General features: G+C 36.2%; 1 protein-coding gene across 1 annotated transcript in view; it reads left to right on the forward strand.

Annotated features, from left to right (window-relative positions):
- The window catches only part of LOC127633006 (neurofascin-like), an 82,144-nt gene extending 55,292 nt beyond the window's left edge, over window positions 1–26,852 (forward strand). The window contains 9 exon segments of the mRNA XM_052111859.1: window positions 403–432; window positions 4,893–4,943; window positions 4,946–5,143; window positions 6,426–6,545; window positions 11,022–11,171; window positions 13,493–13,621; window positions 13,973–14,042; window positions 20,322–20,339; window positions 22,211–26,852. Coding sequence (XP_051967819.1) covers window positions 403–432; window positions 4,893–4,943; window positions 4,946–5,143; window positions 6,426–6,545; window positions 11,022–11,171; window positions 13,493–13,621; window positions 13,973–14,042; window positions 20,322–20,339; window positions 22,211–22,439 — 995 coding nt within the window. The 3' untranslated portion in view covers window positions 22,440–26,852.

Here is a 26,852-nt window from a genome sequence, read left to right on the forward strand (position 1 = left end):
CCACATAAGAAAGAAAGTCATATGGGTTTGAAACAAAATGAGAGTGAGTAATTTAGTAATTTATTTTTGGGTGAACTATCACTTTAAGGCATCTTTGTTGGCTCCATGCAAAACTAATCCAACATTGCAACTAGTGTTGTCCAGTTCACGAAATCATTGTCTTTTTTTTTATAAATGCTATTTTACAGTTTTATAAAATGGTTTATAATTTTAAACCATTAAATCTTTGAAACAAGATGTAAAAAAAAAAAAGAATTCTGTTGGAAACACTTTGTTGTTTTGTGCTTACTCTGTCCGTTTCTCTCTTAACTGCTTGATATCCTCTCTACTTTTTCTACTCTGACTTGCTCTCACATGTCTCCCCCTCTTCTCCACCTATCTTTCCTCTGGTGTTGACTGAAGGCACCCCAGATACTGACTCAACAGTTGTAGGTAATGGGGAAATGGACTGCCTGCCTGCACATCTCTTGCCCTGCTTCAGTCTCTGTCTATCTTTCTCTCTATACTCTTTTCCCAATATGTGACAGTGCAGCTCAATACTTAAAGTTATGGTCACACTTGAGAGTTCTAGCTAAACACCAATAGCCTACATCCTCACTTAGATTTAGTTGTATCCATACTAGGTAGTATTTGTTTACTTAAATGCATAGTGTGCAATTGCTGTGCCTCTAGCTATGCCAAATGGAAATTGCCAACCCAAATACTCCCCCGTCTTCCATTTTAAACAGAGAGCCCCACTACAATTCACACCATTGGCCGAACCAATGTTGATGTGTTGCGGGATGCTCAAACAAACAGAGCAATGTTTTGATACCGCCACAGAGCCATAATCAGGGTTGGGAGGGTTACTTTTGAAATGTATTCCACTACAGATTACAGAATACATGCTGTAAAATGTCATTTGTAATGAATTCTGATAGATTACTCAAGTAATGTCAAGTAACATATTCTAAATACTTTTTTCTCTTCTTTTGACTATAAAAACTCACATAATGCAAAATACACATGTTAAAAATACATTCTCTGAAAAACCTAAATATCTTGTGCAGTGTTGTTTCTAAAACAAGATAAATAAAATCTTGATCTTGTTTTAAGGATTTTTAGATAATTTTACAGGAAAACAATAAAAAATTATTATCAAGAATATGATTTTTGCCCTAATATCAAAGGTCTCATTGGATAAATGATCTAATGAAATTATGATCCAACATTAATTTTCTTGATAAAAAATATGATCGTGTCTGGTAACATGTGCATGTAAAATGGCTACAAATAGCATTTTAGCATAGCGTAAAACTGACAATTTACACAAGGTTTATTTCTGTTTCTTCTGCTCCAAACTTACTTCTCTGTCTTACTTCTCTGTCGCTCGTATGAATGAAACACATCATAAGAAAGTGTTTCACCGCTGTTCAAATGCACTTTGGATCGTATGATTTATGCATAGGCTATAAATGTTTTCCATCTGAAAGGACTAAATATTATATGAAACAAATGACAATAAAATGCAAAGTAATCTCTTCATTAATCAAAATACTTTTTGAATGTAACTGTATTCTAAATACCAAAGATTGAAATTGAAACTGTAGTGGAATACAATTACTTATATTTTGTATATTAAATATATAATCCTGTTACATGTATTTAATTACTCCCCAACCCTGGCCATAATGTTGATACGTTTTGCAGAAATCAAACACATAAGGATGTAGTTGTCTCTGCATATGTTACACTTCAAATCTCCTCTGATGGAAAACACAAAAATATTGTGCAGAGCTGCACTGTAAAATAATGCCTGTCACCAAATGTCTCTCAGTTTGTCTGCTTGTCTGTCTGCCTTCATCCATGTGTGCTTTCAGGGATGGGCTACACTCATGCTTTTTTGTGAAGTCATCGAATCTGCTCTCAGTGTAGATGATTTATCTTTATCTCTTTGTGATGGTGATAAAATGCCTCTATTGTGCCTTAAGAGCCACACAAATAAGGTTAAAGTAATGTGTAGCTCTGCTTTAAGGTGAATATGATGGGATTTACCCTTTTTGACCCATAATCCCTGATGGCACCTCGCTAATTTAGCCCTGACATCACTTCCTGTCACAAGCCTTGCTATCCCAGCATGCTCTTCTCATCATTTTGATATGAAATCTATTTAGAAACCAGATTGAACCACTTTCCTGTTCCAGCTTGAGAAACAGTGACCTCTTGTGGTAGTGCCATGATACAGGTGTTAGGTTAGGAGTTACCCTGCTAAGCCTGAAGAGTAGACGATTTTCTGTGATTATGAAGATTCTGGTTTCTACACAACAGAAAGCATGCTCTATTTTTGGATTACTGAGAACTGGCATCATATTGCTTATTAGCATTTCCTCTGAAATATAAAGAGAAAAAATATTGCTTTTCATACCAAGCTGTGGAGAAAACTGTGCTTGTCATACTATTAAGCTAATCACTTAAGCCAGTTTATCTGTTTGTGTGGGTTACACTTTTAAATTAATCTGTATTTTAAATAATAAATCATTATAATGTATTTTGTGATAAGTACTAGATCATATACAGTATATAGATAGATCTATAGTAGTCTATGTGTCAGAGTGCAACCTTTTTCACAAAGTAATGATAGATGAGCTCCTGCAGCACTGTTAATGTTGATAATGTAACAGTGATAATGTTTGACTTTGTATGAATCCTTCAATAATAAATGTGCCGCAGCATTACTAGTCACTCAGTGTATTAGTACTGTAATTACATACTACAGTACTTCTTGTGTGCACCCGGCAGCTCTTCCAAGTTAATGTGTATGTGCATTGTGGAGTACTGCAAAGCTATAATACACACCACTGACCAATAGATAGAGCTAGATCAGGGAAAGCTGCCGATAATGACTTCTGTTTTACTTCTCTATTCAAAAGACTAAACATTGAATTAGCTCACCACAATTCACAAATCATTGTTTTCCCAAAGCACGCTACTGCTTCTTCTTATGCCACCTTCATTTATCTTTAGTCAAAGTTTTGTTTTTTTATTCCATGTTGGTCAGTTGGACATAAACACGTAAGAATGCACTGATCTGTTGACTGGTTGGCTGGAAACCACACCCCTTGGCTAAAGAGCCACTAGCATAACCATTAGCATAACCATTAGCATGTCCCTGTTTTGTTGTGGCAAAAACACCAAGTGCTCAAAGGCTGTCTGACACATGGTCTGGCTGGCTTAAACTTGGCAACAAAATGCTGATTGCTCATGTTTCATGATTTGCTTGTCTGTCTTGGAGAAACAAGTTGAGTTTGGACACTGGTTATATAGGTTTTGGTAATTAGGGGTGTAAACTGGTATCTAGTACTCTGGAGCAACATTGTTTTGAAGGTGAAAGCATCAGTAAGCAAAGATGTACAATGGTGACTTCTTTTCATTATGAAATATGTATCTTGTATGGTAATAATTCTATCCACTGTTTGTTCTAATGGATTTCCCCACATTTCCTCTTTTTGTATAAGTTAACAGCTCTGCAAGTGTATTGTTTATAAATTCCCAATAGATATGAATTTTAAATTTGAACCGTTCTAGACTTGTCATACTGTATACATGAGAATGCTTGTGTATTTTACAGTTTTCTAATGGAAATATAATGTTAGCAGAGTGGTCTGAAGTAACCCTGTTTTTCCCCATGGTGGTGCTCAACTGCCAATTTTAAGATACCCTCTATGCCACCTTTGCAGGATTTTAAATGCACAGCATTGAACTGTGCATTAGTTGATGTTCATGCTCATGAATACCTCTCAGGCTGTTGCAGCATTTCCATGGACCAACAAAACAAACATGTTAAGATGTAAATACTCCAATTCGGATGACAAGAGGTCTAAAATATTTGCTGGTCATTCTTCAACCTCGTACTGTTACTGTATTTATTTAGATATCTGACATGCCCAGAAAATGTTTATATTGGCTATGTTCGGAATGGTATGCAATCATACTATTACATTATACTACCATACTTTAGTTGGTGATTACCGCAAAAAAAGTTAAGACTCATCTCATTTTTGAATTTATTTAAAAAAGGCACTTGGAAGACACAACGGAAGTGAATAGTGCCAGTCTGCAAACGTTAAAGTACTCACTGTTTTAATAGTAAAGCCAAAAGACGTTAAATTATACATGTTAATTGATTTTAGTGTGATAAAATCAAGGCTTTAAAGGCATCATGGCACTTACCAGATTAAAGAGTTTACCATTGTTACGTCACCATGGTAAAAATGCTGTATTATTGGATGTACTGCAACTGTACACAGATAAGGTTAGAGAGTTTTTTTATCACACTAAAATTATGTTAACATGTATTTTTTTTACGTCTTGCTTTAATACTTCTGAAACAGTGTTAACGTTAATTCACTACTTAAAAAAAAAAAGAAGCAAAAATTACGGTTACAGTAAGGCGCTTACAATGTTTAAATTATTCTTGTGGTCAACATTATTCAACTAATTCTGTCAATTTTGTTTAACTTGTACTGAACCCAGAACATTCCTTTAAGACAATTCCCCACAAAATTAGATGACTTCTGAGATGATAACTGAACGGCACTCTCTCAATTGAACTGGCCGTGTGACAACAATGTAGCATACTATGGTTTGAAATATTTTTTGTTGCATAACTTATTGTTTTGCCTTAATCAAAAATTGTTGGCAGGATAGTTTAGTTAAGCAATGCTTTAGTATTCCATTCTGAACACAGCCACACTTTTTCACTGAATAAAAACTCAGAAAAAGGGAATTGTGGGAATTCCATGAACAGATTCATTCTTATTCTCTTTTCTCGCATCTCTCAGCTTTTCTTTTTCTCGTGTGTTTAACCCTGAAATCCTCCACCTTAACTTCTCTCTGTTCTCTTCCTCTCTCAGCGGTTAACTTTACAGATGCCTTGATGTTCGAAACCCCTCCCCCTCCCCCTCCCTTTCAACTGCCCCAATCCCAACAATACTTACCCCAGAACCAGCCACACCAGCCCCTACAACTGCTGCTCCACCCAAACCTACTACTACTACTACTACCACTACTACAACTACTACTATCACCACAACTACAACAGCCTCCACCACAATTCTTCCTGTCCGGCCTGTTCCACCTAAAACTGTGGATTGGAAAATGCTGGGTAGCTCATAATGACACAGTGTGCATTGGAATAGCTTAGAATGCTACAGCTTCATAGATGAAATCAAAGTGTGTCCGTCTGTTTAGATTACATATATTATGTATGTTTGACTCAATTAGCGGTCCATGTAAGACAGGGGCATGATTGATGTTTGCCCTGTGCCCTCACGGACGCAAAACACTCAGATTACACAGAATTAATATTGACATTTGCTTTATGAATAGCCTGTTATCTAGTTGTTTTAGAAAATTAGATTTTGCATTAGATTTTGCACACTAAACTTTGAGGGTAATCTTCAAGATTTTTAGTTTTAAGTTGCAAGCATTAGAAGAAATGCGTAAGAAGTCATATAAAAATTATAAGCAATAACTGCTATGTTGTAGCTATGGTATTGAACTACTTTAAAGACCCCATGAAATAGCTCAGCAAGCAGTTGTATTTCCTGTCTTGAAGTATTTCCTATTGAAACTATTTATTTTCTATTCTTATTGTTACGGAGCTCCTTAGAGGACATGGAGGGAATTTATTTTCTGAAATAGTTTTGCATTCCCTCGCAATTGTTTTGCATTCTCTCACAAAAGATTTTGCATTCCACCCAAGTTTGGGCTTGTTTGCAATAGCTTTATACACCCCTTATGAAAATGAACCATGATTTTACTACAGTTACGATTATTATTTACTATGGTTGCACTAAAGAAAAACTGCAGTAACCATGTTTTTTATTATATTTTTACAAGATTTGTATCCAAAATTTTGTGTTGTTTTACTACAAATACATTAGTTGAACTATGATTAGTAAAATCATGGTTAATTTTTGTATTATAGCTATTGCGAGGGAACCCAAAATATTTGTGATGGAACCAAAATGTATTGCGAGGGAATACAAAACTTACTGAGAAGGAACAAATACTACTGCACGGCAATGCAAAGCTTTTGGTCAGCGAACACAACAATATTGCTAGGCAACGCAAAATATTTCAGAAAACAATTCCCTCCCTGTCAACTAGGGGCTCTGTTTGTATTTGACATCACAGCCACAAAACATGATTTGCTACTTACATTCTAGAGAGCATTTGATTGGACAAAACTTTGTGAACACCCCTTAGTGCAAGATGACTCATCAATATTTTGAGAATATTTAGGGAAGAGAAGTACTTTACAATTTAAGTGTGCATATCTGCAAAATTGTACTTCTGGGGTCTTTAAGTTTAAGTATACTGTATGTAACCTAACCTAACTGCAAAATATTCCAGTGTGCTCCTCTCCCACCTGTTTTACATAGCCCCGAATGTAAAGATCTGGAATCTGACAGTGGATGCTAACAATGACTATGCTAACGTCAGCTGGAAGCACAACTTCTCCGTTGACAGCAGCGAGTTTGTGCTAGAGTTCACACTGGACAGTAAGAGCCAGATACACCTACAGAGAGCTTGTAAAGGGAACAAGTAGATTTTATTGGGCCTGCTGGAGACCCAAATCTTCTTCTCGTAATGTGTTTAATTGGGCCCTCACAGTTACCTAATTTTTACAGTAAATTTACAGAACATCAGAATGAACATTACAGGGAGCTTAAGTTTACTTGAAAGGGAGGTATTGCAAATGTTATTTTTAACTGTTCAACATTTATGATATCTCCCTGCTATGATTCTCTGTAATGTTCTTTTTTCTTTTCAAAGTATTTGTATATTTTGTGAACATAAAATGTATTTCTAACACAACCATATAGTTCACATTTCTCCAGCATGTTACCCACTGATAGATGATTATATCTAGTGCCAAAATGCTCCCTGCTTTGTGCCATCATGCATGTTCCCTTTAGGAAGCTCTATTTCTCACTGGTGGCTTAGAACAGGGAAAGATTTGACTAAATCTATGAGGGAGAGAGACACCCTGAAACATAAAGTGAGACAGAAAACAACCAGGACCTGTATATTTTACTCTGATTGGGCCACAGAATAAACTTAACAGAATAAACACAGAATAAGTTAGTCAGTATAATAAGAATAAGTCTATTAATTAACATTTATTGCAGCTCTTTTTGCCTTTGTTTTCACAAAGATGTTAAAACTCCCTATTTTATTATCAGTTTAGGTGTAAATTTACTTGAAGCTAAATTTTAAAGATTCACTTTTTTTTTTTACCATTGGCATATTGTTTTATATGTTCTTGTTTATAGCATACATCTAAAATTCATGCTTAAAACAAGAAAGAAAAAAAAGAGAAATATACTTGATTCAAATCTTATACAAATTTTTCTCATTTATCATTGTGTTTTAAGAATGTTTACATATTTTAACTGGAAAGCTAGACAAAAATACTGTTTGTGTTGATCTCTCCTTAGCCATATTACAGTAAGTTTTAATTTTTCAGTTTGTTTATTACGCAGGTTCTTACTCTGAATGCAAATCAAAGCGCATATTTATTTGCACTGGACCAATGTTTTGTTGTGCCTGTGCATATGTGAACGAGTCACAGCATGGAAAGGTGCGTAATGTTTAACACATAACTAGTGTTTGACTGCAGAGTATATTCCTATTCAAAAGTCTCTCTCTCTCTCACTCACTCACTATATCTTTCTCTCTCTTCTCTCTCTCTCTCTCTCTCGCATGCTTCTTTGTCCTTGAGCTATCTGTTCGGTTCATCAGATCTGATTGCTCGCTCCACCCTTACCCTAGCCATTGGCTTTCCAGTGAAGCTCTTTGTCTGGCTGCCCACTGCTGCTTGGCTCATAGTTCATATTGGCTGCCATTGTCCCATCCTATATTCTGGAAAGCCTGGCAAATCTCACTGATGCCCCTTGGGCTTCTGTTTTTTTTTTCTGTTTGATTGAAGAAGGATTCTTATCTTCAGAAAGAGAAGGATAATGATGGGGTTAATGTTTCTGGCCCAATATCATCTTCAGGGGAGAGTCAGAGTAACTTACAGTATTTAACCTTGAAACATGTACAGAACATGCTGATGAAATATCACACCAATTCAGTGTAAATCTAGCTGGTTTTAATGCAAGACGTGCATCAAGGCTAAAGTCTATTTAATTATTTATTTATGTATTAATTAATTAAACTATACCACATTAACATACTATACTATACCACACTATACTATACCACACTATACTATAACATACTATACTATACCACACTATTCTATAACACACTATTCTATACCACAATATACTATAATATACTATACTATACCACACTATACTATACCACACTATACTATAGCATACTATAACATACTATACTATACCACACTATACTATAACATACCATACTATACCACACTATTCTGTACCACACTATACTATACCACACTATACTATAGCATACTATACAGTACCACACTATACTATACCACACTATACTATAACATACCATACTATACCACACTATTCTGTACCACACTATACTATACCACACTATACTATAGCATACTATACAGTACCACACTATACTATAACATACTATACTATACCATACCACACTATACTATAACACACTATACTATAACATACTATACTATACCATACCACACTATACAATACCACACTATACTGTACCACACTATACTATAACATACTATAATATACCACACTATACTATAACACACTATACTATACCACACTATACTATACCACACTATACTATAACATACTATACTATAACATACTACACTATACCACACTATACTATGACATACTATACGATACCACACTATACTATACCACACTATACTATAACATACTATACCATACCACACTATACTATAACATACTATACCACACTATACTATAACATACTATACGATACCAAACTATACTATACCACACTATACTATACTATACCACTATACTATACCACACTATACTATACCACTATACTATACCACACTATTCTATAACATACTATACTATACCACACTATACTATAACATACTATACGATACCACACTATACTATACCACACTATACTATAACATACTATACTATACCACACTATACTATACCACACTATACTATAACATACTATACTATACCACACTATACTATACCATACTATACGATACCAAACTATACTATACCAAACTATACTATACCACACTATACTATACTATACCACTATACTATACTATAACATACTATACTATACCACACTATACTATAACATACTATACTATACCACACTATACTATACCATACTATACGATACCAAACTATACTATACCAAACTATACTATACCACACTATACTATACTATACCACTATACTATACTATAACATAATATACTATACCACACTATACTATAACATACTATGCGATACCACACTATACTCTACCACACTATACTATACTACACTATACTACACTGTACTATAACACACTATACTATACCACTCTATACTATACCACACTATACTATACTATACTCAGTAGGCAAATAGATGTAAGAAGTAAGGCAGATAGGAATCCAGTATGCAAATATTCAAAATGTACTGGACATAAGACAACTGAACATTATTTTAATCTTAAATTGTCAAAAAGCAGGGCGTTTACAAAACCCCAAAATATTTAGCGCACATGAGGCTGAAGTTATCTACAAAACAATGTTTGAATAGAACCTACTCTGTACATTAATTGAAGTTCATGCTGAATTAATGGTAGAAAGTTTAAAACATGGGTTAATGGTTTAGAACAAACCCTAATCAGAATGTTGTGAGGAATATCAATATCAGCAAGTACTGTCTTGCAAATACTATAATTTAAGATAAAGCTACAAAAAACTAAAACCAAAAAAACCCTGAAAGCTTTTATTTAATCTGGTTAAATTGTGTAGCAATATATGGATAATGGATGAGAATTTTTTCAAATGGATTAGAAGTCCTTTTTTTCCCCAGCTTGTAGCTTGTAGCTTTAGCGTCAGCCTCATATGATGCAGTTACGCCTCTAAGATATTATAATGGAACTTTGCACTGCATATTTCACCATGAAATGGCTGCTTGAATGCTTATGCTGCATATGGAAAATGTAACCATACATGCATCTATTCATATACTCATGAGATGCATGGGGCATGATGTTTTGGGGTTCCTAATAAACATCATGGAACCTCTTTGGAACTTCATGCCTGCCTCTTGACAATGCCATCAGTGTTTTTCTCTCCACTCTTGAACTTCCTCAGAGATGAGATGAGGTCTCTGGTTAATTGAGGCTAGGTGCAACTCCCTCCACTCAAGGAGGAATAGCAAATTCCCTATGAGATATTAAGCAGCAATTTAACATCAAAGCTTTTAACAAGCGTCACTAAAGCAAATGATCCCTGTAATACACTGCAGACTTTGATGTGTGCCGAGCAAAGATATTTCAGTATTTTGTTCTTCCAGCACCCTTAAAATATTATTTTCCCCTAAAAATTTTTATTCTGTAATCATTTACTCACCCTAATATTGCTCCAAACTCATGTGACTTACTTTCTCAGTGGAGCACAAAAGGAATGAATGTTAGCCTTAATTACATTCACTTTCATTGCATGGAAAAAATGATGCAATGAAAGTTAATGGTAACCAAGACAGAACATTTTTCCAACTTTTCATTTTGTGTTCCACTGAGAAAGTAAATCACACAAGTTTAGAACAACATTAGGGTGAACTAAATGATCAGTTTAAGAAATGTCCCACTCAGCTGAAAATATTCACATTCACATTGCCTGCAAAATATAAACGAGTGTGAGGGATGCACTGAATTTTCCCAATTAACAAACATGACCCCACTATCTTGTGGAAGCGGCCAAAGTCTTGTTCTAAGTTTTGTTCAGCGTAGTTGCTCAGTGGACCTCTCTTTCTCTTTGATGGCCACCTTTCTTGTGTCTCCCCTTGAAGGTAATGGGTCGATGAGAAGCATACAAGTAAACCATCAGCCTCCCATTAAGCTGGCAGGGCTGGTGGCTGGGGCCAAGTATCGCTTGCGGGTGTATTCCCATGAGCACCACTCCATCAGCAGCGACTATGTCATGTTCGAGACAGGCAGAGGTGAGGGGGTGGGCAAGACACAAGGAAGGACTAAGAGAAGGTTCAACATGTGGTCTCCATCTAGTGGATACTACTCATACAAAGTGAATTCAGTTGTATTTTGCAATACTGTCTCATAACCATACGTCAAAATAGCTACATTTTTCCTATACCACCAAAGCGTTGTATTTTAAATGTCACTCTGGTGCCATATGCAACTCCATAATGCGATTTCATTACTTTGCCCAAGGGTACATTTTAAAATGAATTTAATGGAAAATTCTGTAATCATTTACTCATTGCTTTATCATTACATTTTTACTATGACTACCATGGGACATAAAGGGATATATATACTTCTACCTTTATTTAATGATCAGCATGCCCATGCCACGTTACAGTCAGATCACGATCCAGACTCATTGAAAAATAAAAAAATGGACACCTCAAGAAACATTATGATAGCTTTGAAATCAGTGATGTCAAATGCCATTGGTTCCCGCATGTCCTGTGATCGATTGCAACATTGTAATGTTTGGATGTATGTTTTTTAATGAGATGTGACTACCTTTATGGAGTGAAATACTTTCTTCGATTAAAACCTTTAGTTTCACCCTGTTCCTCACACAGTTTTCAAAGTTATCAAATGGTATCTCAGCGCTCAAGGCCAGATCTGTGTTTGAGCCCCTCCATTATTGACAGCACACCAAATACATTTACCATAATGTTCTCCAGGACTATATCCGAATCCTTCAAACTGAGTTGAGAATGAGATAACAAGGACGTTTTCATGATGCAGGCAAAAAGTCTCTAGGGTGACATCTTCATCATGAGACTGCCATGGTATTTTGTCATGTTTCTGTTTTTTTATGGGTTACTTCTGCTGGTAGAACTTGTTGAAAAGTGTCTGCCAAATGTATAACTGCTTGATGTATTTTGAGGATCTGTTTCTCTTTGAGGATAATTTTTGAAGCTCCATCGTTATTGTGTATGGTGTCATCACCCATCTATATGCCCTTTTGAAAAGACCAGAATTGTTGGTCACCAACATATGTTGTGTTTTAGATGATGGTCCCCATCATGGGATGCTAGTATGCCTCCTAACTATCTTAAACAGCAAGACTGCTTTGGTCAACCAGCTTCCCCAGAAATACCATGCTGGTCGTTTCAGCAGGCTGAGCAAACAGTTATGTCTTCACATGATGCCTGCTTTTGTGGCACAGGATGAAATCTCACAGCATCCTCAATGCGATATTGATCCTCAGTATGATAAGGGTCCTTGGTCATTGTAAATGGCATTTTTCTGTAGGTAGGATGCTTCCTCTTTGTTATTCTGATATGGAATACTTTCACTAGTCTTTGACGTAGAGTCCAAGTCTAGTATCAAATCTCTTTTAGCTACTATTTTCTATATGCTGCAGGTTAGTTTTATAAGCCCTGTTGCAGGACAATTAATTTATATATTTAAAAAAAAATGTATATTATTTCTAGAGATTTCCTAGGAAAAGTGAGCAAATAACCACACATTTTGATAGGAAAAAACAACCAAGAGTGCCTGAGAGTCTCCTTTTATATCTAAACATTATCGCAATATACAGTGAAAATAATTCTTCTTGTAGACAAAAATACTTTTTGGAGCTCATAATTATCTATTAACTTTATGATACTGTATAAGACTATCAATTATTTTTCCCAAGTTCACCATTTTCTGCAAAAGTACATCCACTAATATTATAAGTTGAATTGAAATGGAGACTTTTTTAGACACTCCATATATCCATTAAGGGGCGGGGGGGGGGGGGTGCACACAATAAGAACACATTCAAGAATGACAAGATCATACTACAAGTGGCTAGAATTGGTTTGCAAGATACAGCTACTAAAAAGGAGTGGGAGTATATTGGATGGTGGTGTTAAACTGAGCTGCTGGCCTTACTTGGTTTCCTTTTTCATCAGATAACTGTTAACGGAGAGAGTGCCCTGTGCTCTCACGTTATTATCAGAGGATAAGGATGGGTAATTCAAATCCAGATCCACAGTTCTCTCCACTAATGTGTTTTTGATAAAGGACAGTTGTCAAATTACTCCTACCATGCTGGCTGTTGAAAGTCAGTGAGATTTATTAAGGTCTCCATTTGGTGTTAGTGTGTTCAGATGTTGTTCTCCTGATTCAATAAATCATTCAGGAAGAGAAAATGTTCTTTATATGTAAAATAATCTGTGGGATTAGTTTCTGATGTTGTTAAGAAACTTTTATTTTTTACCTCTCTTTTTTCTTTCCTTCCTTTCTGTGTGTGTGTGTGTGTGTGTGTGTGTGTGTGTATGCATTTGGTTGAGAACAGCCTACAAAGAGCAGGAGGACATTGCTACTCAGGGCTGGTTCATTGGGCTGATGTGTGCGGTCGCTCTATTGGTTCTTATCCTGCTCATCGTCTGCTTTATCAAGAGGAGTCGTGGAGGAAAATACCATGGTAAACTCCAGCAAAGGCAGTTAAAGCTTAAGTGTGAAACTTTTGCATCAAAATTGTCACCAGACAAATATAAGGATTGTTTTCAAAGAAGATTCCTCGAACGTTCCTCCAACTTCCATTGGATGAAAACAGATTGCCATTTGTTTAAGTCAATGTGTTATGTTGGTCGGGATGCTCAAACAAATATAGCAATGTTTTGATTTTGAGTGATATCTTAGCTGCTAAAACAAGTAAACTGTTTTATATAAATCATATTGATTGGATATCATGATTGGATTCACCGATGCAGCAGATGATTAACTTGTAGTCAGATGCTAATAATGTTGTTCCTTTATGGCTGTTTTTCTTCAGTGAGCGAAAAGAAAGACCTCCCATTAGATCCTGTTGACCATAAAGACCAAGACGGATCGTTCGACTATCAGTAAGTTTGCACTATTGATCAATTTTACCATTATAGCATTCAACCTATTCAGGTTAATCGAGAGGGAAAGAGCTTTTAAGTGTTTAAATGCACTAAATGCTATGATAACGAACCTGTTGATGAATCACTCTGTTTTACCTGTTTCAGGTCCAGAAAATAGCTCTGAGCCTGCAGAGTGGAATAGGTCTACTTAACATAAATTACAACTAACCTCAACCTGATCTTATGAAAATTACGTGATTGTGGCGACATTTTTGCAAAATGATAATATGTGGTTCATTACATGTATATTGCGGCAGTTCCGAGTGAAGGATATAGCTGTAGGCCATGCTTCAAAAAGGGGCAGAACCTCCAAACCACCAACAAAGATATACAGAGCCCCTAACCTAACTCTTTCCCTAATGCTAACCATGTGCCAAAGTGTCACCAGCTTCTGGAGTAACCCTGCCCCTTATGGAGTTACCCTGTCCTCTTTTGGAGATTCCGCCACCATTTGGAGATCTCCGGGCTGCCGCTATACCTACTTGAGTTCCGAGGGGAAATTTCCACCTTATGGTACTAAAAACTAGTTAATGTTAAAAGTTTTAAATCAACAAAACCTACCTTAAACCTAAACCTAACCGAAAGTGTCATAAAAGCAAATGTGATATGAAAAACAATTGCTGAAGCAACCACATTATTTTGTGGTGCATCTATGACACTTTTGGCTCATGTGTCAACTTCTGGACTCGTACCCTTGTATTCTGGTCCTTCACATTGCAAGTGCAATGCTCTATCAGTTGAGCTACGCAACAAAAGTGTAGTTGGTTATGTATTACAAACGTTAAAATGTATCACCTTTTAAATCATGCACTATTGCAAAAGTGTTTAGATGTTGTAGCATAGTGTGAGGAACAGGTTGAAAAGTATGTGTTTGTGAACTGATTATCAGCCATTTTACTCGTGATTTGTGTTAAAGTGAAAAAAGGGTAACACAACAAAAAGGTTCCATTTGTTAACATTAGTTAATGCATTAGATGTCATGAACTAACAATTAGCAATATATTTGTTACACAATTTATTAATCATTGTTAATGCTAGGTAATAAAAAATCAATTGTTCATTGTTAGTTCATGTTAGTTCATAGTGCATTAACTAATGGTAACTATTACAACTTTTGATTTGAAAAATGTATTAGAATATGTTGAAATGAACACTAACTAAGATGCCTACTAAGTATTGTTAATTGTTAGTTCATGTTTACTAATGTTGTTAACTAATGTTAACAAATGGAACCTTATTGTAAAGTGTTACCAAAAAGTAATTGTAGTAATTGTAGCGCCTAGTGTTCATTTCACCAGGAATCTGCCATAATACTGTAAATACAACGAGCCACGTAAAATCATTTTGCAAAAATATAGGTATAGTGATGTGATTCTATGAGACCAAGTTGACTAACCTTGTAAATCAAAACAATTGCTAAATAACAAGCTACTTTAAACAACCTCGACACTTTTCAGTAAACCATTTTAAATAAGACTGCTATTTTACTCAAGCACAAATGTCATTGCTGTGGCCAGCAGTTGGCCAGAAAGCAATAAATCAGATTCTCAAAAAAATCCAGTGTGCACATTATGATTCAAGCAGAGCAAACGTGGCTACTGTGCCCTCCTTGTACAGTTCTACCACTGCTCTCCAAACCAGACAGATCTCAACTTCAAGCCCTAAAGTGTGCTAAAGCTGTAACCTACTGTGAATTTGATGAGTTGTGGCAGGGGGAAATCAGTGTGCAACTCTGCAGTTTTTCAGCCTGTCATTTGGCAAATATTACAGATCTTTAGTTTGTTTTGAGGGTCCCTTCAAGTTTTGTTGTAAAAGACCACATTTTTCATGATAGTGTGGATATTAAGTCCTAGTCTCAAATAGTATTGAAAACTCTTATTGGGGGGTCATTAACAAATGACAAATTAAATAAGTTAGGTGTAGCATGCTAAAGCACAAAATTGGCAGGTTACCAACTAAGTGTTGACGAAGTACTACGCTTCAGTATGGAGACAACAGCTGTTTGAATAATAGTAGTTTCAGTATAGTGTGACAAAATCAGATATATTTCTGACTTAATTCTGAATTAACTAATAATAATCCATCAATTAAATAGCTTAAATGTACAGTAGCTACTTTTTGGTAGTAACTTGTTGCCAAAAACCTAGCCAGTGACTTTTTTAAAAGCTTGACTGTAGTTTAAATAGATAGTTCACACAAAAACAAAAGTTTTGTCATCATTTACTTACCCTCATTTTGTTCTAAACTTGTGTGAATTCCTTTCTTTTGTGGAACACAAAAGGAGATATAAGGCACCATTTACTATCATTACATGTAAAAAAGTGCAATGAAAGTGAGTGGTGGTGGCGTAGTGGGCTAAAGCACATAACTGTTAATCAGGAGGTTGCTGGTTCGATCCCCACAGCCACCACAATTCTGTCCTTGAACTAGGCACTTAACTCCAGGTTGCTCCGGAGGAATTGTCCCTGTAATAAGTGCACTGTAAGTTGCTTTGGATAAAAGCGTCTGCCAAATACATAAATGTAAAAGAAAGTGAATGGGGACAGGCTAACATTCTGCTAACATTCTTTTACAAAGTCACAACGTTAAGTTTGGAACAACATTGGGATTAGTAAATGATGGCAGAATCTTATTTTTTTGAGAACTATCCCTTTAACTACTTTAAGTAGCGTGTATCATAAGCTTTAAACTAACATTCGACATGTCTATAACTTTGGTCATGTAACATGGTATTGTGACTGGTTTCTGTTTAATCCTCTTAACCACTGAACAAAAATCATGCTCTACTAGCATTTGAAAAAACCTTTCTCATCATGTCAAGCCAGTCTGCAATCAGTTTTGTGCTCAACAGCTGTGTGATATTAATTGGTTTTTAGCAAAGACCACATCCTCAATGCTAATGCTAGCCATGCTAAATTATGCTATGCCCTCTCCACTTAACACAGTGGTTCTAGCAACTTCTTTCCCCATACAACATGTGAATGACGTGGTCAACTCCATCTTCATGAACCTTTTCTTTCCCCTCCTCTTTCAAATTGCCGGCTGGGTTATTAAGGAACGAGAACAGGTATTTGGTTTCAGCACATCATCTGAGCCTGAGCATGTCGTTAGATACACTGTGGATGACAGATCAGGGACTAAAGCTGCTGCCTAATTAGTGATCAAGCTCTTCAAAGGTGTTAAACTTCTTGGTCCCTCATTTTTTGGAGTAAATATTACACTGAGTCTTAACCAAGGGCAACACAACAAGTAATTTGTCCTTACTAAAAGTGGAAATTCTCGCACTATCATAGTCAATCACAACATATTTGATTAATTAAAATCAAAATTACAGTTTTGTTGCTTTTACTCTATGTGTGTTAGCTATATGCTAAGGTACATTTTCAGATATATATATTTTTTTCTCTCTTCTTGGAAAACAAACCAAATATATTGATGTCTCATCTTGCACAATGCAGATTTTTGTCAAATAATATGCTCTCTAAAACGAGAATGTCGATCCCCCGAATACCATCTGCTTCTGACTAGCAACTAGCAAATCATGTTAATGGCTATGACGTAACTAAAGTCTATTGGTTATTTTGTATTTTTTTTAACTGTCAGCTTTATGCAAATGAGGAGCATAAAGCGCCAGACGCCAGACAATCACTGTTGGCTGTTTGTCATAAGCATTTTAAAATCTGCTGAAATGATTGGAGTTTCTTGTGGATTCAGTGTTTAAATCAAATCAGTTCATATTACTATTTTAATTGTTTTATTAATTGTTATGCAATTTGCACACTTTCATTGTGGTTAGGCTGTAGCTGGGTTAAAGGAATATTCTGGGTTCAGTACAAGTGAAGCTCAATCAACAGCATATTGTCTTGTGGCTGTGATTTAACTTTTACAGATAATGAGGTGGGATGAGCTGTGGTATTCAACATTATGCCATGCTGTCAATTGAGCTTAACTTGTATTAGACCCAAAATATTCCTTTAACAAAAGTTAAATAAGTCAACTCTGTATACGTATATACATTCAGTCATTCAGAAATATAGTTTATATGTTTCCAATTCTAATCGTGCATAAATATGATTGAGCAGATTTCTTCCACGCCAATGGACATTTTTAAACATTAAAATGGAAGAGAGAGCGCTTTTGTCGCTTTATCACATTTCTCCTGGTTATGCCACAGCATACTGCTGTAAATATTAAGTGTACCACTTAAAGCAACACACATCCTCTCTATTAGGGTCCATAAAAAGGCAATCATCTCCAAGAGTAGAGAGGAATATACACTCACCTAAAGGATTATTAGGAACACCATACTAATACTGTGTTTGACCCCCTTTCGCCTTCAGAACTGCCTTAATTCTACGTGGCATTGATTCAACAAGGTGCTGAAAGCATTCTTTAGAAATGTTGGCCCATATTGATAGGATAGCATCTTGCAGTTGATGGAGATTTGTGGGATGCACATCCAGGGCGCGAGCTCCGTTCCACCACATCCCAAAGATGCTCTATTGGGTTGAGATCTGGTGACTGTGGGGGCCATTTTAGTACAGTGAACTCATTGTCATGTTCAAGAAACCAATTTGAAATGATTCGAGCTTTGTGACATGGTGCATTATCCTGCTGGAAGTAGCCATCAGAGGATGGGTACATGGTGGCCATAAAGGGATGGACATGGTCAGAAACAATGCTCAGGTAGGCCGTGGCATTTAAACGATGCCCAATTGGCACTAAGGGGCCTAAAGTGTGCCAAGAAAACATCCCCCACACCATTACACCACCACCACCAGCCTGCACAGTGGTAACAAGGCATGATGGATCCATGTTCTCATTCTGTTTATGCCAAATTCTGACTCTACCATCTGAATGTCTCAACAGAAATCGAGACTCATCAGACCAGGCAACATTTTTCCAGTCTTCAACTGTCCAATTTTGGTGAGCTCTTGCAAATTGTAGCCTCTTTTTCCTATTTGTAGTGGAGATGAGTGGTACCCGGTGGGGTCTTCTGCTGTTGTAGCCCATCCGCCTCAAGGTTGTGCGTGTTGTGGCTTCACAAATGCTTTGCTGCATACCTCGGTTGTAACGAGTGGTTATTTCAGGCAAAGTTGCTCTTCTGTCAGCTTGAATCAGTCGGCCCATTCTCCTCTGACCTCTAGCATCAACAAGGCATTTTCAGCCCACAGGACTGCCGCATACTGGATGTTTTTCCTTTTCACACCATTCTTTGTAAACCCTAGAAATGGTTGTGCGTGAAAATCCCAGTAACTGAGCAGATTGTGAAATACTCAGACCGGCCCGTCTGGCACCAACAACCATGCCACGCTCAAAATTGCTTAAATCACCTTTCTTTCCCATTCTGACATTCAGTTTGGAGTTCAGGAGATTGTCTTGTCCAGGACCACACCCCTAATTGCATTGAAGCAACTGCCATGTGATTAGTTGATTAGATAATTGCATTAATGAGAAATTGAATAGGTGTTCCTAATAATCCTTTAGGTGAGTGTATATTGAATGCTTTTACCTGAAATATGTAACATGTCAAGTACTGGACCTTTTTATTCCCTCTAAAAAAAATTTGAGCACTTCCAATAAAAACATAATCATGATTTCATTTTGATTCTAAAAGGCCAATTCTGTGATGTCAGGGTTAAATTAATTCCTCAAGAGTTTCAAAGGGACCAAGGTTCTTCTACACATGTTTAACACCATTGAAATGCTGTTTAACGGAAATCGCAGTGCTGTCAAAGAAAGGGCAACCATCCACAAATGCACAGATATTTTCTTGCATGAAACAGAAATGATTCTGCTTTTGTGAGAAGAAACTCAGTTGAACTACTAGTATGCATGCAAGGACTCGGCTAGCAAAATGTAGGATTTTCTTTTATCAGTTCATTGAGTTTACAATAACCTTTGGCTTTCTTATTCTAAATGCGTTTCCTACACCCCGACAGAAGAGAATTCCACTGCAGATTAGAGCCCATGTGTCTTTGTCATTAATCTGTTTTCAGTCTGAGTTTCAATTGGATGTCTCATCTAGAACATAAACAAACAAAAAGCTAATATTAGATGCATTACTTGTGGCTGTTTACAAATTATGATCCTCAATACATAATTTTGTTTCTCCTCTTGTTTTTCTTTTAAATGCCTTGGATCACACAAATGTTTTGTTTTATTCATAATTTTCTTTCTCAACTTTTCTTCCTTCACCATTTGTTATTCTCGGGTGTTTTCCATTCCGGACTGAAGGTCCCTTGAAAGGGAAAGGTATGAAAGAGAGGCTATATTTTCACCTGGCTTTGCAACTCTTTATCATGAACTAAAGCAGTTTGCTTTATGTGCATTACGTTTTTGATCTTAATCGATTAATACCTGTTCTTCCCCTTTGGCATGGGTACCTGATTTAAATAAATAAAAATACATCTATGCTTAACATTTATGCAACCATGCTAATCTCATAGAATGGAGAGACATATAGATTATTTTTTTTTTTATCCTGTCATTTTAATATTATTCATAAAGTGATTTGATTTTGCCACAATATTTCAATTTAGTCTTGTAGTGAATTTATTACTCCTTAACACATTCATTCAAACATTTTCTTAACAATATTAAAATCAAAAGCCATACCAAGCCTTGTTATTATGTCATCACAATCATAATATAGTGTCAAAAAATTATGTAAAAAGTGAACTACAGGTTTGGAGGATTTTCAGTTGTACTACTTTGAGGTGAAAATAAGGTAATACTCTGAGTGTGAGGACTGATCGATTAAGTCAAAAACTTTTTCTCATTGTTCCCTGTTTGGTACCCAGAAGGGGACAAGATTTACAGCGCTCCTTATTTAAAAAGAAAACTGATAGGATTGCCATGGCGCATGCAGAGAACCATGACATTTATGATTAATCTAAACATTTTTATGACACAGAAGTGCTTCTTTTTATAGAGAGGATATATGCAGTTGGTAAAAGCCTTTTTATGATCAATAGAAATGGCAATATTATGGAGACTGGTTGTAAACCATGTGTTTTGAATTCATTTATAACATTTCCATTTAACAGCCTACCTGCAGTAGGCCAGTTTACAACAAGGCCCATAGATATTACATGAAGCAAAGATGGACCACCACTCTGTTAAAGAATTTGAAGATCTGAAAGGTGCTGTTGTATTTCCTGGAGTTCCACCAGTTGATGCATAATAGTTTCTCAAGCATGACATAACTACCCCCCCGCTGATGTCCATACTGTGCCAGAAGCATGTGATTGGGCATGCACAGGATAAGGGCTGAAAGATGCACAATTTATGGACATCACATGATTTATGTAATACAGAGAGTTTAAAATAGCAACAAGTTTGTCATCTTCTTTAGTCATAAAGTAATTGTGGTTATTTCACCTTGAGATTTCTCTTTTCTCCTTGGTGTTTCTCGAAGTGTCTCTTAAGATGTTCTTCACTGCTTGGTCTAGTTTGAATAGTTTATGCACTTTGTGCTATGTAAGAAAAGACAAAACTGTCAAGTACAACTTCAAAAATCTTCTCATTAATGTCTATCTCACATGCCTGATGAAATAGGAATTTGACATTTTTATATTCTTTGCCATGATTCTCCATTATCAGACACCCAAAAGCCCTTGAGGGGGAATCATTTCAAATTCCAGACTTCCTATCGCTTCACAGCCCCCATTATCCAAGCCCATTAATTGTTCACGAGTGAAAATACACCACAAAGTTCAACAACTGACTAGTTGATTAATGGGGTTGACGAGTTTTGCATTTTTTATGTTTGTTTGTTTTGAAACATTTAGAGCCGGTGTTTTCATTTTTAGCTGTTAGACAGTTTGGACCTGCAGAGGGACGTCTTGGCCAATGTGTCAGGTTGATTTTTAGCATCTTACATAATGAGCATTATAGTTTCAAAGGTCTAGAGACCCCTGCAATCTATTACATTGCGCTCCATTCAGCTGTTTTCGAACATTTCCTATGTTAAAGCCTCCTTAAAAATGCATTGATTGGGATCTGATGGACCAGCCTATTTTGAGCAGAGGTTTCTTAAGACCGATTAGTCAACTAAGCATTCAGACAATCCACCAAGACTATTTTAAAAATGGAAAACTAATAAATTTTTCTCTCCCCAAAAGTAGTGACGAGGACAACAAGCCATTGCAGGGCAGCCAGACCTCCTTGGATGGGAATGTAAAAGAGAGTGATGACAGTCTGGTAGACTATGGTGAAGGAGGGGATGGTCAGTTCAATGAGGACGGCTCCTTCATTGGCCAATACACAGTAAAGAAGGACAAAGAGGAGACGGAGGGGAACGAGAGCTCAGAGGCCACATCGCCTGTTAATGCCATCTACTCTCTAGCATAGCACCCTGACCTGGAGATGGCACCACCAGCAGGCCGGAGGTTGCCACTACATGCATTAAATTAAATATATATATGAAAAAGTATTCACATTGATAGCACTGGAGTGCATGATCCTTCTGAACAAGGGATGGGAGGGAAGAAAACGAATGCAGGTAATCCAGCTGGTGTTTGCAAACTGTTGAAGAGACTGTGTTTAAGGAATTTAGACTATCACCTGGGTCCCCATGCCCCACACAGACTTTAGTGTGCCTATTGGGCCATGGGGTGGAAACGTGGGACTTTTAAGCTTTTTGTGTGGCTTATGCTCTTCTTTTTTTATTTTGAAAATCTTGAATCTGCCCTTTCCTCCAACTCACTGTAGCTAGTATCAAAGAAAAGGAGATACAAGCTCCGGTCCTTTGACATATCAACTGCGGGTCGACTTAGCTGCAGAATGTCGGCAAATACGTTTATCATATTGATATTTCCGCAGTGAATGATCCAGCAGATATTGTAGATGCGTCCAAAACATGAATTCTGTATAGAGTGCTGGCACAGTTTGTCTGTGCTACATAAAACTATGCACTAGGTGTTATGCCATCTTGCTTTTGGGTTGAAATTGGATGTTGTAATCTTAAGTTTTTGTTTATTTTGACTTTGCAAAAAACAACACCCGTGGTCCATGAAAAGATATAGAGTATACTATAACTGGACTGATGCCGTGCTTTTATTTTCACTGGCTATATACTGACGATAAAATGCCACTACTGCCATCAATGTTTATAGGCTGAGGTTAGATGGCATCCCTTGTAAATGATGAAAAAAAGACATTATTTCGAAGCATGGTAGTATATTAGTGCAAAGGACAATGGAGAGGTTGTACTTAGAAGAGTCTCTTGATAGATATCCAATGATATTTTCATTTTTTTTAAACCTTGCTTTATATAGTCCTCAAAATAGAATGACAAAATTGATCATATTTGCTCCTCATTAATTTTTTTCCGCTCTTTTTTTTAATCAGCTTGGTTAAGATCTTGGTGTCAGAGTAGCTTTATTCAGGGAGTCTAAAAAAGTTTGGGGTGCATCAATACATTGGTGGATTGTCATTTAAAGATTTAGAGGCACTAGAAACCTCAACATAGAGAATCAGCCATAAACTGAGCTGAGCATTTGGGAATCTTTTGCTGTTAGTATACAATTCTAATGAAAAAGGTGATAGCCCCTTAGACTTTTACTACTCAATCTTTCCAGAAGTAAATCCTGTAGCCACAAAATGCAGTGCAGAGAAATGTACATATTTGATATTACATATTAGTAACTAGGTGTTTTAGAACAAATATTTAAATTCAAGTCACTAATCAAACGTAAGCAAATTTGTGACATTGACCATGTTAACTCAAATCGCTCAATTAACATCATAAGATGTTCTTTGGAACATTCTCAAATCATGCTGCAATAACATGGATCCTCAGGTTTTCAAATTAATTCATGTACATTTTTTTGTTATGTTGATGATAGAATTTATAATGAAACATTTTGTATTCAATTCGAAATGGATGCAAAATAGAAGCACTTTCACTAATGGTCTCAGACCTTTGGACCCCACTATATATTTATCTTGATTTTCTTAAAAACAAATTAAAAAAAATAATAGGGACTAATATATTAATAATTTATTGATGACTGCACATGCAAATGTAACAGCTAATTTGATCTGAGGTACTCAGTTGTTATTTAATACATTGTGAAATCTTCTCTGTGTTATGTAGGATGAAAACTTCAGAGTTCAAACTACAATGGCGGCCAAAAGGAAATTGGTAATTTAATTCAGAAAGTGGCATTCAACTGATCACAAAGTATAGTCGGGACATTACTGATGTAAAAAACAGCACCATCACTATTTGAAAAAAAAATAATTTTTGATCAAATCTAGACAGGCCCCATTTCCAGCAGCCATTACTCCAACACTTTATCCTTGAGTAATCAGGCTAAATTGCTAATTTGGTTCTAGAAAATTACTTGCCATCATATAAAACATAGTTGAAAGCTATTTGGTTTGTTAAATGTAGCTTAACATCGTCTTTGTGTTTGTTTTTGAGTTGCCACAGTATAAAATTGACTGGCATGTCTTAAGGTCAATATTTGGTAAAAAATGGCAAAAAACGCTATACAATATTTGAAACTGCCAAAAAAACTGAAGATGTCATACAAATGTGTACATTACAGTCTTCAAAGATAAAGGACAACTGGCTCTAACAAGAACAGATAGAGATGTGGAAGGCAAGATGTACAACTAAACAAGAGGATAAGTACATCAGAGTCTCTAGTTTGAGAAATAGACGCCTCACATGTCCTCCGCTGACAGCTTCATTGAATTCTACCCGCTCAACACCAGTTTCATGTACAACAGTAAAGAGAAGACTCAGAGGTGCAGGCCTTCTGTGAATTATTGCAAAGAAAAAGACACTTTTGAAACAGAAAAACAAAAAGAAAAGTTTAGAGTGGGCAAAGAAACACAGACATTGGACAACAGATAATTGGAAAAGAGTGTTATGGATCTTAACTCCATTGAGCTTTTGTGGGATCAGTTAGATTGTAAGGTGCGTGAGAAGTGTCCGACAAGACAGCCACATTTATGGTAAGTGCTACAGGAAGCGTGGGGTGAAATGTCATCTGAGTATCTGGACAAACTGACAGCTAGAATGGCAAGGATCTGAAAAGCTGTCATTGCTGCACATGGAGGATTTTTTTGATGACAACTCTTAGTTTTTTCACGTTATGAATGTCCTGTCGATACATTGCGATCAGTTGAATGCCATTTTTGTGAATACAAGAACCAATTTCTTTCCATAAGAGCAAAATCTGTACATTACTCCAAACTTTTGGCCTCTGCATATTAGGACATTACTTGTGGCAATGAAAAAATTATTAAACTTAATGTCACTATGAAAGGGTGGTATGTCTTATTTGTTAATTGTGCTGCTCTTTTTTGCTATTAATATTGTTGTATCATGCTATTGTGTTAATATATTCAAATTTATTTAATGTAACTTTTACACAAGGAAAGTGGAAATGTTGTTTATAATTTTTTTCAAAAAGGGTCTCAATCTTGTAATCATCTATGTAAAGATCCTTTTTTTTTTTGCTGGTTTACTGTATTACAGTAAAGTATCTGAATGCATAATAATTCATAATAAAAATGCTTTTGGTGCATCCCAAATTGGAAGACTCCATGCACAGGTTTGGATTCAGGTTCAGCCAAATGGGTGTGCTTAGCTGTGGTCTTTGGTATTTCAAAGAGACTTGTTTTTGTGTCTTGACATTTTATTGGATTTTAGGTGACATGATGAACCTCTGTAAAAGATTTGTCACTAATGTCCTTATTTCAAAGCACCATTTATGATTATGTAATTAACAATGCTGTAGAATTGTACCATTGTAGCGTTCTGCACAAACCTATCGATTAGCAACCTTTTTTGTAAACAACATTTGAATTGTGTTATGCGAAAGAAATGTTTTGTCATTTCCTGTTCATGTATTACTGCACGTCTAGGCCCAGCTGACTGCTTTTTGAAAGGGCTGAATATCAGGTCATAACGTCCTGACAGGGTTGTGATGTCCTATTCAATGCCTTCACATTAAAGAAATTGTGTTTCATTAATTCTGCTTTCTCCTGTACCTCAAAGCAATACTCTCCTCATTTGCCTTTTGCTGTTCTGTTTTCTGCATAGTAGGCCTAGTCTTCCAACTTTTTTTCGAGTAACTTGTGTGCACAGTCAACTCTGTAGATCACATATTCTGGTGTTCTCAGACTGTATCTCTGTGAGTGATGCAGCACAACATTAAGGCTATTCAGAGATGGAATATCAAAGTTAGCTTGAACACATTTTGCCCCACCTTGCCTTGAACTACAGCAGCCATTTTTAACGTCTGCACAGATTGTTGTCCCTGCATCCCTGTTGTGGTCGACTGACAAAGTTCATAAAATGTATACTATTATATATTTGTAGGATAAATTGCAAATTTTTTCTTTCTCCCAATGTCAGATCATTTATGTACTTATTAACTGACAACATATTCTATAAAACAAGAATGAAGGTAATTGTCACAACGGACCCCAAATGCCTGTGGTGGTTTGCTGGTTATCATCTTGTTCAGGATAAGTTAATGTATTGTATTTTTTAGCCATTGATGCATCAGATCAGCTTTTAAAAATGGCTTATCGTACAGGTTAACAGTGTTTTTCTGTAAATCGGGTCATAGAAAAATGGCCAATCATTGTGTTCACCATGTATGCGTGTATGACAAGATGCTGCAACTTAGTCTGCTTGAGACGCCTTTCTTTATAGTAAAGTTGTGTCATTTTTCAACCTTCTGATCCGTCTTTGCCTCTCATTACTGTATTTGCTCTTGTTTTTTCTGTTTGATAAACACA

The sequence above is a fragment of the Xyrauchen texanus genome, chromosome 39, assembly GCF_025860055.1.
Source record: "Xyrauchen texanus isolate HMW12.3.18 chromosome 39, RBS_HiC_50CHRs, whole genome shotgun sequence".
Taxonomy (NCBI): domain Eukaryota; kingdom Metazoa; phylum Chordata; class Actinopteri; order Cypriniformes; family Catostomidae; genus Xyrauchen; species Xyrauchen texanus.